At 48.6% G+C, this 12,013-nt stretch overlaps 1 protein-coding gene across 1 annotated transcript in view; it reads left to right on the forward strand.

The window, feature by feature from the left end:
• Positions 1 to 7,516: 7,516 nt before the first annotated feature.
• The window catches only part of TBX20 (T-box transcription factor 20), a gene marked incomplete at both ends in the record, with an annotated part of 34,112 nt that continues 29,615 nt past the window's right edge, over positions 7,517 to 12,013 (forward strand). Inside the window, 3 exons of the mRNA XM_080611071.1 lie at positions 7,517 to 7,643; positions 9,512 to 9,746; positions 10,728 to 10,892. Coding sequence (XP_080467197.1) covers positions 7,517 to 7,643; positions 9,512 to 9,746; positions 10,728 to 10,892 — 527 coding nt within the window. The remainder of the gene's footprint in view (positions 7,644 to 9,511; positions 9,747 to 10,727; positions 10,893 to 12,013) is intronic.

Genomic DNA, 12,013 nt, shown 5'->3' on the forward strand with positions numbered 1-12,013 from the left:
CAGAAGTATCTGGCAGCCCTGTCTGTGGTGCCTGACGGGTCCAGCAGCATGGCCCTATCTGTGAGCACTAGGTTTCTGCAGTCGTGGCTGGTAAGGATTCAGGCAGCAGAAAGCTGCTAGAGCAGTTTCTTGGTGACAGCAGTGCTGCTCCCAGACCATATAACACACTTTATCACAAGCTGCTCTCTATGATCTGGGAGAGTTGTAAATCACGACGCTTCTTTTCACTTTGTGAATTCACCAGGCCAGAAGTTAAATCTTTGTTCTCCACTCACCTTATATCTCCTTGTTTACTAGCTTTTTATTTTCTTTTCTTTTTCAAACTTCCATTTTCCTTTACTTGTGATGTGGGATACAAAACATAGATGCATCTCTGAGCAAAAATGGAACAGCATCCGCTACTGAAGCTTTCGGAAAACAGATGACAGTCTTCCTTTAATTCTTTTTACCCTCGGCCCTCAAAGCAAAACTCGTTGTCTTTGGGCGTATTCCTACTGCTGTATGCTCACAGAGGGAAAATATGCAGAGGTCAGCAGTTTCAAAGGCAGTCTCTAATTTTAGGTTCTTAGCTTTGGATATTTTGGGACAAAACACTGGACACAACAAAAGAAGTGTCAAGGAACCATAAATCTAGATGAAGTAAGTAACACCCAGGACATCTCAAACTGGAGACCCAAAACCAGAGACTCTTCTATTTAAAATGAAATTACAAAAAAAAAAAAAAAAAAGTTTTAGCATTTGCCAGAAAACGTTTTTTCTTAGTCCTTGAGGTTTCCATCCTTCCCCACGCTTCCCGCTATCCCTATTTTCATATTGCCATTACAGGCAACTCTGAAATTCTCCTACTAATCCAAGGCCTGCAAAATTTGAGGGGAAAAGAATTGCCCTTTCTCATAATGCGCATGTGATCATCGTCAGACTGAGTGCTGTGTAAAAGCTCATTATACTTTTAACCAGAAAAAGCTTCTTGAGACATTTTTATGTAGCTGAATTTGTTCTAAATATTTTAAATGGGCAACTTATTGCTTAGTAACATCTTTTAAATATGCAATTTTAAAACTTTTAAACAGCAAACAAACCACCTGTTTAAATTCTAATTGTGTGATAAAGCTCAAAAGTTCTGATTTATTACTCTTTAAAATTAATATATGAAATATGGAAAAAAGTCAAGAAGACATGAAAGAAAGTTAAATTAAAACAGATTCACTCTAAAGATCAACCACAGAGACACAATAGAATAATACAATATTGTTTCAGGGGCTCAGGTACATTTGCCAAGCAGTCCCACTCACTCAGTAGCCGAAGATTTGCTTCAACCAACAAATGATTGCAGGGACTGCTCTCCTGGAAACTGCAAGCCCGAAACTTTGGAAGGACTTCTATACCTGATGAAAGGAGAAGGAGCCATTGCAATGTGCAGTCCACCAGGAACTGCATCTTGACTTCCATCTTCAAGTTGGAAGTCAAAGTTTAAAGTGAGCACTGAAATACAGAAATCTTTTTTTCCATTAAACCTTTGGTCCGAAGCAGTGGTTTCGGCTGACAGTAAATCTGCTGTGGCAGACTGCGGGTTGCTTCTGTTGATTTATGGAAGGCAACTAAGAAAAGCACCACTGGGCAAGTTTAAGTGTGTGATACTGCAGGGCTATGTGGATAGATATGTATCCCTGCACACACATAATTTTCGTGTTGAACAATATTCCCATTCGTTGAGTAAGCAAGTCACATTTTATGCTTTACAAAATTTGGAAGAGTGTTCTGAAATGCTTTGTGTGTAATGAAGTTGAAAGTGCTTTGTGTGTGAAGAAACCAGGCAAACAGCTCCTTTTGCCAGCCATTGATACACAGTCCCCTCCAACGAAGTAGCTGGAATGTGAACAGAAAGTTTTATATTCTCTGATTCTTTTTTTTTTAAGACCTATGAAGGAGCTTTTCTGCCTCTCTTCATCCATCCAACACGCCAGCCTTTCTGCTTAGTTCTGCCAGTTAATTCAATGCATATTTCCTCTACCTCTGCAAAACAGGTGGAAGGGCTCTTAAGGGCCTCAGTTTGAAAATGAGCACATAATAGATGTATAAAACCAGAACGTTAAAGATCACCACTGGCTGTTATTTTAAACCCCATATTCCAAGCTGGTGTCTGGTGACTGCAGGCACCAGGTGCATGGCATGGGTCTTGGCCATTCTGCATGCTGGTTGGGGATGACTTATTTTGTTTTGGGTTTCACGTAAATGATGTTGCGAAAGTTGAGCAAGACAAACTTGTGTGTTAATTAATTAAAAAATAATAATAATCCCAAAATTTTATAAAAAGAAAAGGCTCATGACTTCTGGTGAATGTGATGGGGAAAGAGGCAAAGGTCCCTCACTGCATGGAGGCAGCTTTCTGAGTGGGGAATCCTCAAACATAAGGAGATTTTGCAGTATTTGAAGGAAATTATCACATCTGGACTCTTGCACTGGTCTTGGTAGTGCTTCAGATTATAGCTGGAAAGTGTTAGGAATACAAATCCTTAGAGGAAAGTTCATCAGCTTTTAGTGATGGGTTTAAACTAACAAAATAAAACCTGCAGAACAACCAAAACAGAATTTTTTTAAACTAAAAATGTCATTGCTCCCATTAAGTGTGAACTTGAGGTTTATATGGAAAATACAGTGTATTTTCTGCACATGGAAGGGGTGTTACTGTCAAATCATGTCCAGCTGACATGACAATGTGTGTATGTACGGTATTGCCCTTTGGAATAGGTGTTGGTGCACCCATGGATCCATCGATACTCACACTCTTGTACCGTATGTACATGCACCAGGAGCAGATCTGCTATATGACTTTGGATCAGGATTGATGTCTTTAACGATGCCTCTGGCTGTGAGACCTCCCGAGCCTGTGTCTTTCTGTCCGTGTGTCCATGTTGAGCTATTCCTGTTTGTGCTCGCTATGGACAAAGACGTCTTCCGTTCAGGAGTGCAGCAGCCTGCAAAGTGCGAATAATTTTCAGTGAGGAGTTACACTAAGTGGGAAAGCTTTTAGCACATTATCCACTGGCAATTGGACTATAATCTAATTGTCAGCCCTTGGGTCTTAATAGAGCCTTTCTCTTCCCACCATTGGATTTGCATCTGGGAGATGCCTAATGGGTTTAAAACGCCTCGCTTTTTTGCCCCAATAAGCCGCCTTCTCGGCGTAGGTGACATTGAGATGGTTTTGTCGGGAAATTGGATCTGAGGTACCTGGGCTTCTTCTTTTCCTGCGGGAAGAGCGCAGGAAGGGGGATAGAGCTACCCCGCCGCAGGAACAGCGCTGGGAACGGGGCTTGCTCCGAAACCGGGGATCAAAGGGAGGGTGAACCCGGCGGAGAGAGCTATGGAATTACGTGCAGCAGAGAAGTGGAAAGGGAAAAAGAGCCTGAAAGCAGAGCTGATAATCGTGTAGGGTTGCAATGAGCAGAGCCGGAGCCGGGGAGCCCTGTGGGCTTTGCTTTGCAAAGTCGCGATGTGCTCGCAAGACGCGAACGGGCACTCTGGAGACCCTGACCGAGGGATTAAACCCGATTCTTTCGGACAAGCGGGTTTCAGCTACTGGGAGGGAGAAAAAATAAAAAGAAAGACAGAAAAAGAAGCAGAAAAAGATTTAACTCTTCTCCTCCCGAGGCGGGAATGCCGTCAAGGCAAAAGCAGCCCTGCAGGCTGTCCCGCGGTGCGGGATGAAGGGTTGGGTACCGGCTCCTGGTAGCACTGGGCCGGGAGCAGTCAAGGCAGGAAGGCGACGGTGAGGGGCCAGCAGCGGCATGCTAACCCTCTGGCTCCTAATTAAAGCGGGGGGGTTCTCGCCCTCTGCACAGGCGCTGGCTCCAGAGGGCAGATGAGGGAGGAAGAGGGAAAATGCATATAGATATAGATACGTATTTCTATATATATAAAAGAGCGGTGGCCCCTCCATCACTACGCGAAACTGGCTTAAAATCCGCGCGTGATCCCCGCGCGCTCTGCGCCCCTTTTTTCCCGCACGCAGAAGTGCTGCGCGGCCGCGCAAAAGAGAGCAGGGTGTGAGCTCCTGCCACCCAAGGAAAGGCTCACCTGAAATCATCGGCGGGAGGGCAAGCTTCCAGGCGGGTTTCAGCAGGTTTCTGTCCCTCGTGTCTCCTTCCTGCCGTGGTTTGGGCCGGGAGGAAGCGGCGTCCATAGTTTTCACGGGATTAGGATTTTCCCGTTGCTTGTCAGCGGGCAGAGAGACGTTTTGGAAAGGGGCTGCAGGCACCCAGTTTGAAACTTGACGGTGAAACCGAGATTAAATCCTGATTAAAGCTGGTAAAGAAACGAGCGCAACGGGGCTTGCGGCACTTCTCCTCAGCGATGCCCCGCACGCTGCTTTTTGGACAGCGAGGAGCTTTTCACGCAAAGGAGGGTGGAAAAAACCGATATTTTGAAAGCAGAATTAAGCCTAATGACATGGCTCTGCCCTACCAGACGGACACTAGAGACAAACACACGGATTTGCTAGATAGAAAACAAACTCTGCGGTGTGGATGGCGTGTTCTTTATATACGGATAAAGAAATAACGAAGGATTTTATTGGAACGGGTTCATCCAAGGCAAGCGCCCTGCTCGGGGCCAGCAGGGCTTGTAACTCTGCTCTCGGGAGCGGGCTCGATGCAGCGGTGACAGCCACTCCGGCACCGTCTCGGCGGGGACCGGCTGCTCCGTCTCCATCCCCCGGGAAGGGCGCGCAGGGGCTTATTAACTACATTAATTAATGGGAAAGCGGGGCGGGGACCAAGAACATTGGGGTCCCCCATCTCTGGAAGCCCCCCATCCCCGGAGTGGCGGCCCACGGCAGCCGGCGTCTCTTCCCTTTCCCACCCTGGGTCCGCGGGCGGCGGGGGACGGAGCCGCAGCGAGGATTAGGCTGCCGGAGCCGAGCCACGTTCTTTGCCCGTGGGGCTGGGGAAGGGGTGCTCTGGATGTCTAGACAAGGCTCTTTTGCTTATCGGAGGCAGAGCGAGGGGGAAACTAAGAAAATAAAAGATTCTCGTGGGATAGAGCGAAAAATTGCGCGGCTCCGATGAGTAAAGAAGAGCCATCCTATGGTGAAGGACGCCGTACAAAATGAAATTATTAAAATAAAATAAAATAATAAAGCTCCTGGTTTCCGTCCACACCGGGTTTTCGATTTCCGAGGTACGAGGAGGGACCCGCAAGCTCTCAAGGCCGGTCCCTCTCGCAGAACAGCAGCCCCCTGCCCCTGTCTCACCTCGCCCGCCAAGCCGCTTCCCCCGCTTCCCGCTTGCCCCCGCCGGGGCCAAGTCCGGGTCCTTCTCCCCGGGCTGCAGGCAGCGCACGTCCACCCCACGGGGCTGGAAATCTAGCGACGAGGCACAGCAGAAAGGGCTCCGATCCTGCACGTCGGTGTTTTCCAGCCAGGAGCGGTCACCACCGACATATTCACCCCTCCCCTGAGTCCCGACGGGCCGCGGGCAGCCCCTGCCAGGGACAGGTATGTTACCACCTGGCTGCTGGGCGACGGAGAGAAGCAAGTGGAAAAGGGAGAGTTCTGGTGGGTTGTTTGGTTTGGGGGTTTTTGGTTTGCTTGTTTGGGTGGGTTTTTTTCAGGATCCGCGCTGTTACTTTGACGGAATCTTGGCTTTTTTATCCTTGTTTGCGAGGCGCATAGAGGAGGTAGGAGACCAAAGGGGACTGAGGCAGCCCCCACCACCACCGAAACGATGAAGAGAATTCCTCAGGCTATTTTCACCCCTCCCTTGTCTTTCTTTTCAGGCAGGCCGGACCCTGTTTTCCAGGTATGGCCAAGCAAGCGTAGGGCCGGGAACCCCCAGGAGCGGGGAACCCGGGCTGTAAAAAGAAGGGATATCCCTCGGAATGAAGCGGAAAAGCGTTCTCGGAGCTGTTTGTTTGTTTGTTTTCTTCGGGTTGATGTCGGGACAGTCGTTCGGCCCCGGTTTCGCTGTGGTCGGAGGCGATGCTCCGAGGATTGACCTGGCCACTGCAGCGGGGGCTGCAGGGGTTCCTCCACTGTTCATGCCTTAGGTGGGACCGGGCCCCCAGACCTCTGTGGGCCACACTGAAGTCCTCAGTCCTCTGCCAAAAGTGTCAGGAGCTCCTGAATACCCTGTTTGTGATAGAATACCTGTATTTCCATTCTGTCTATGTTTTCTATTCTATGTGATCTATGTATTAGCGAATTCCGTTAATAAAAGGGCAAACCGCCGCTGGTTATCCCTCATTTCAAAGCGATAAGGCGCTATTTCACGTTACCCCCTTCACCGGCTGTAAGGAGGTGACCCGAATAATTGTTTCCTCGTATTCATTAATCAATTATGTTCAGCAGGAATAGGAGGGGCACAGATCTATCTATCCCTGGCCGAGGGTAGTCCTTGTGTCTCTCGGCACAAGCCTGAGTATTAAATTCGGGTTCTAGGATTAGAAGTTGGAAATTTACTGAACACATTTTCGTGTCCTCTTGAGTCGTTTTAGCGAGCAAGCATTTTTAGTCCTCTTTTTATTTAAAGGACTTTAGTTAAATTACTCGCATTTTTATTTATTATTAACCGGAGGATGCTTACATGATAAGTTTACCAGAGTCCTGGCGAGCAACTCACTTAAATCACTGCCTTGGAATAATCTGCTCGTTGGCACCATCAGCCCGTCCTGGGTTTCTTCTCTGTCTTACGTACTTGATCGATACCACCTACTTTGGTGGAGCCGATACGAAACGGGGTTGCAGAGAAGCGGGCAATCTGGGACGGCAAGGGTTTGACCGGGGCAAGTAGAGCTGTTTGGAATGACAATATTTGGCTTCCAGGTGCGAGAAAACCAAGTGTACGATCAGCCTTAGGGAACCTTCTGTCGCAAAAGTCAGAAAGCGATGAAAAAGCCTGCTTTAAGAGTTGCGGTCTTCTACAATTTGAAGGTAAAGTAGAAAATTGACACACACCTGAGTGCATAAAATAAAATAAAATTTTAAAGAAAAATAGAAAATATACGCAAAACCAATCTCTTCCTCCTTTCAACCATCTCTCTACTGATTCTTGTGTCGATAAAGTGCATAGCCTAGGGACCTTCTCGGAGCATCCCCAGCCTGCATCCCCCCCCCTTAAAGGGCTCCTAGGAGAGGGGAGCCCACCCCGAGCGGCAGCCGGGGGGTGGCTCGGTGGGCAGCGGGACTGGGTTGCTCGAGGGCGGAGCGGCGGCGGCGGGGGCCGGCTACCCCCTGCCCTCCCCGCCGGCGGGCACAGCCCTCCACTCCTCTTCTTCCTCCTTATTTTCCTCCTCTTCCTCCGCCCTCCTCCTCCCCCCTCCGCGGCCGGGCCGGGGCCCTTGACGTGTCCCGCTGCCGATTGGCCGCCGGCCGATAGGATCTCCGCGGCCCCGCGTTAAGGCGGGGGAGCGCGCAGCGCTCGGCGCAGAGCGTTTCCCTTCCGCCCGGTATCCCGGCTCCGCTGCCCCCGGTACTCCATCCCGCCCGCCCCGTGCCCAGCCGCTTCTCCGGTGGGTGGCCATGGAGTACACGCCGCCCCCTAAGCCGCAGCTTTCCTCCCGGGCCAACGCCTTCTCCATCGCAGCCCTCATGTCGAGCGGCAGCTCCAAGGACAAGGAGTCTTCCGAGAGCACCATCAAGCCGCTGGGTGAGTGGGGACTGGGGCGGCCACTGGTGTCCGTGGGACGCGGAGCTCCCTTCTCTACGTCCGTCCGTCTGCTCACCCCCTTAAAGCCCTGCAGCCGGTTTCCCCCTTGCCCGCAGGTTTCCCCTTGCAGAAGTCAAAGCTCTGCTGCGAAACTCAGAGAAGCCTCTTCGTGTACTCACCGCCCTTCTTAGGCGAGGCTGTTTATAGCATAAACCGGCTCCTATAACATAAACCGGCTCCGAAATTCCTCTAGCTTAAGTCATTTCTCTCACTTATCCGGTTTCGCCATTCTTAGAACTACCCACACCTCGAGGTAGTTACATCTCCCTTCGTTGCCATCAAGCGAACCTCTTCATAGTTATAGCAAACAAACTATGGTTTTGAAGCTACCTAAGAGAATCTCCGCTATCGTGCCCAGGCTTACAAGGGGTAGTAAAACTTGTACGTAGACCTGAAAATCCCCTCGCTCCACACCGGCTCGCTGTAGGCTCATACAGACTGTTTTACTCTACGGCGTCCGGAAGGATTTTTTTCTAGTAATTCCTGTCGATTTTCGGGGAAGCGACTTCGCTTTTATTCGCTCGCCTCGATTCAGATTCTCGAAGGCTTTAAAAACCGCTCGTTATTAGCTTCTTCTCCTCCTGCCCCCAAATTCCTGCGGTCCTTGCATCTATCCCAGAGTTCGCAGAAAAATACTGCTACAAGAAAAAAAAGTGTTAAGCTTCCAGGGCGCCAATGAAGAAGATAACACTCGATGTTATAGGAATTCGGAGAAGGCAGCGCTCTCGGCGCCTGCTCCACCTCATCAACGAACTCGACAGCTTCACATAGTCCAGGGGTTCATTGTGAACTTTACTTTTTAGACTAGGCGATAACGTAGGCCGGGAATGTTGTAGCATTTCCCATTTGATATATTCACACGGTCTTGCGTTAAACGTAGCTGCTCTTCTTCATTTACCTTCCGGGTTTTTTTGAAATCGCTTGTTCCATTAACTTTTTAATCATGTTTTCAACTCGTTCCCCTCCGCCACTGAACTGGGAATCGAAGGGAAACGACTGTCCGGAGATTCGGCCGAAATGCCTCGGCGGAGGGGCTGGGCTGCGGATCCGCGGCAGCATCCCGCTGACTGGCCAGACCCATGTGTCCTCCTCTCCTTCCCCTCAGAGCCCCTGAAGCCTCCCGGAGCTTGGGGAGGGGAGGGAAGAAGCTCCAGAGGGAGCTAACGCCGGCGGTAACTTCCGCACCCGCGGGGCCAGCGCCTCCGCGCAGGGTGCGCGGCCGCAAGCAGCTCCCCTCCCCGGAGCCTGTTTCCCTAAGGGAGTGTGTTAAGCCTCAGCAATCCGGCTGGGAAGCAAGGGCAGAGCCGGCTTTCCGGGTGGGTGAGTTAGCGTTAGGAGCTCGCTCCTCCGCGGAGGAAGCGCGGCCACGCTAAGGCTCCTTCCGAGTTACGCACTCTGACAGCGGCGCAACTGAGGAGCAGCCGCCAGCGAGACCCTCGGAGCCGAGCGCGCCCGTTTGAATGAGAATCATTGACTTTTCCATGGAAACCCTCGGCTGGCAACGAGGGGATCCCGTTCTGACCCTCCGCGCCCGCGGAGCCGGCAGCAGGCGGGCGGGATGCGGCGGGGGCTGAGCCGCTCCCCGGGCTTTTCCCAAAGCTCATGTCCGAAAATCACCAGCTCTACCCTCAAATGATGAGCAGGCGCCTTAGAAACAGCGCGGCTGTGCGGGGTCAGAGGGGGCAGCTGAACCAGAAACGCCTTTTGATTTAATTGTATTTTTACATAATTTCTCTCAGCGGTCCCTCCCGCCGTCTTGACTGAATCGTGTCTCTCTTCTTCTCTTTTTTTCCCCTGAAATCCTGCAGAACAATTCGTTGAGAAATCCTCTTGTGCCCAGCCTTTGAGTGACTTATCCAGCCTGGACCCTCACGGGGATTTTAGCACCAGCCCTTCATCCCTGTGCACTGAGCCCCTCATTCCCACCACCCCTATCATCCCCAGCGAGGAGATGGCCAAAATCTCCTGCAGCCTGGAGACCAAAGAGCTCTGGGACAAGTTTCACGAACTGGGTACCGAGATGATCATCACCAAGTCTGGGAGGTAAGGCTGGGCAGCCCCGGCATCCCTGCGGGCAGCTTCCGTACTGTGCCTTTGGGCAGAGGGAAATGAAGGGAAACTAAACGAACCTCCCCAGTTCTTATTTTGGGAGAGCAGCACGGATGGGCTAAGGGTTGGTACAGACACGGGGAAACGCGGGGTGGTGGGGAACGAACTCGGTCAGGGCTTGGTTTGCTTCGGTTTTCTTTTCTCTCCGTTGCAAGAGAATCCCAGGCTTCTTCGTCCGTTTCTTCTGTAAAGCCTTTTGGATAAGTCCATGGCAGCCCGGAAGAGCCGAGTGGCTTATCGGGTTTTGTAACCCACAAAGTTACTCGTTATTAACGCAGTTCCCCGACGATTGTGGTTTTTTTACCAGCGTGTGTGTTAAATATTTTAAAAGCACATGCAAAATCTGCAATTTGAAGTTGAAAAATTGAAACTGCTTTAAAAATTATCGGACTATTTCGGGTCGACCGCACAATCTCACAGTTTAAAATAGCGTCTTGTAGAAATAGACGTAAAGGAAGCTTTTAGGTTTTGAATTTCCTCTCGGAAATAATCGTAAACGCGCATCTAAACTACGGGAGACGCCGAACGGTAATGATTTCCGCACTATTTCCCTAACACTGTGTGGATCCCATTAAAGAAATCCACTTTTCTAAGGATTTATGTACCTTCGGTACAAGTATTTTCTGGAATCGTTCTGTACTTTCAACTAACAGCCAAAAGGTACATTTTTCCTCTTTAATTTTTGCCATGTTTTTACTTCCAAAAAATCGTTCTGATTTCAAGCTGTTGTTTTGGGGTTTTTTTCCTGTCCGTATTAGAGGTACACATGGGATTTAATTTCTACTATGCCGAAGCACAATCAATAGATGCTTTATTTTTTTTTCTCAGGTGGTTTAAATAGAATTCTTAGTTTCAGAAGCTCTTATATTTCTCTTCTCCATCACCTATTTATTTTCTGGTTTGCCTTTATTTCAGGAGGATGTTCCCTACGATCAGGGTTTCCTTCTCGGGAGTGGATCCTGAAGCCAAGTACATTGTGTTAATGGATATAGTTCCTGTGGACAATAAAAGATATAGATATGCCTACCACAGGTCTTCCTGGCTAGTGGCTGGAAAAGCTGACCCTCCGCTCCCTGCAAGGTTTGTAGATTTTATTGCTGGGGTTCCTTTTATTTTCTTTTTCATTATTATTATTATTATCATTATATTATTATTATTATTTACTTTCTTCAAGAAATATCGGGTGTTTATCTTTTCACACTATTTCCAAACAGCACTCTTAGATTTTGAGTCTGTGCTCAACAGCATTGATTGCAAAACACTGATCAATTTCTGTGATGCAGAATCGGGCCTCAAATCTCTGCTTGAGGTTTAGTTTCTATTGAATGCTCCAACGCATGCAGCACTTGGCTAAAGGCTCTTTTATTTTGTGTGTGCATATATATATGTGTGTGTGTGCACATATATATGTGTAATAGATATATATATATAAATGAAGTTTGCCTCAATTCAGGTAAGAAAGCTTTAAAAAAAATTTAAATATATTGATTTCTGTCTTGGGTTTGCCCCTGCCTCCCCTTTGCCCCACAGTGTTTGACTTCATAATACAAAACAATTCAAGTACTGCTAGTCAAGTCCAAGTTGAAATACTCCACTGCAGTTCAGTGCTGTTTATGCTTGAAATGATGCATTATTTCTTGATAACACATTCAACATTTGCAAAACTATACTTTTATTCTTGATTTTAGTTGTCTCTTAGGCAGCAGGCAGAGTGTGGATCAGTTCTGCAGCACACGGGTATTATTATTATTATTATTATTATTATTATTATTATTATTATTATTATTTTGTTAAGGAATCCTGACATTTTTTTGAGAAACTATGCGAAAAAAATCAATTAAATTCTCCCTCTTTTCAATATAGAAACAAAATGCTGCAGACAATTCCTATAATAGTTCTGTTAATGTAATGAATGACTGACCCCTTTGAGCACGGGTAAACTGAGGCTGCAGCACCAGGCTGTGCGGTGGGAGGGCACTTCAGAGACCCACACTTCATCGTATGCAGCCCAGCACTTCAGTACCTACTTAAGCCCCCAAGTCCCGTAAGGCTGAAGCACATGTCCAACGGCTTTGCTGAGTCAGAGCCGGAGATATGGAAATAACCTGGATGCCTCTGTGGCTTCAAAGAAACTTTCTGTGGAGGGCTCGGTGCAGGCACACGGATCTGCTCCAGGTGGCTTAGCCCAGGGTTAAGAACTT

This window comes from Psittacula echo (assembly GCF_963264785.1).
Source record: "Psittacula echo genome assembly, chromosome: 2".
Classification (NCBI taxonomy): Eukaryota; Metazoa; Chordata; class Aves; order Psittaciformes; family Psittacidae; genus Psittacula; species Psittacula echo.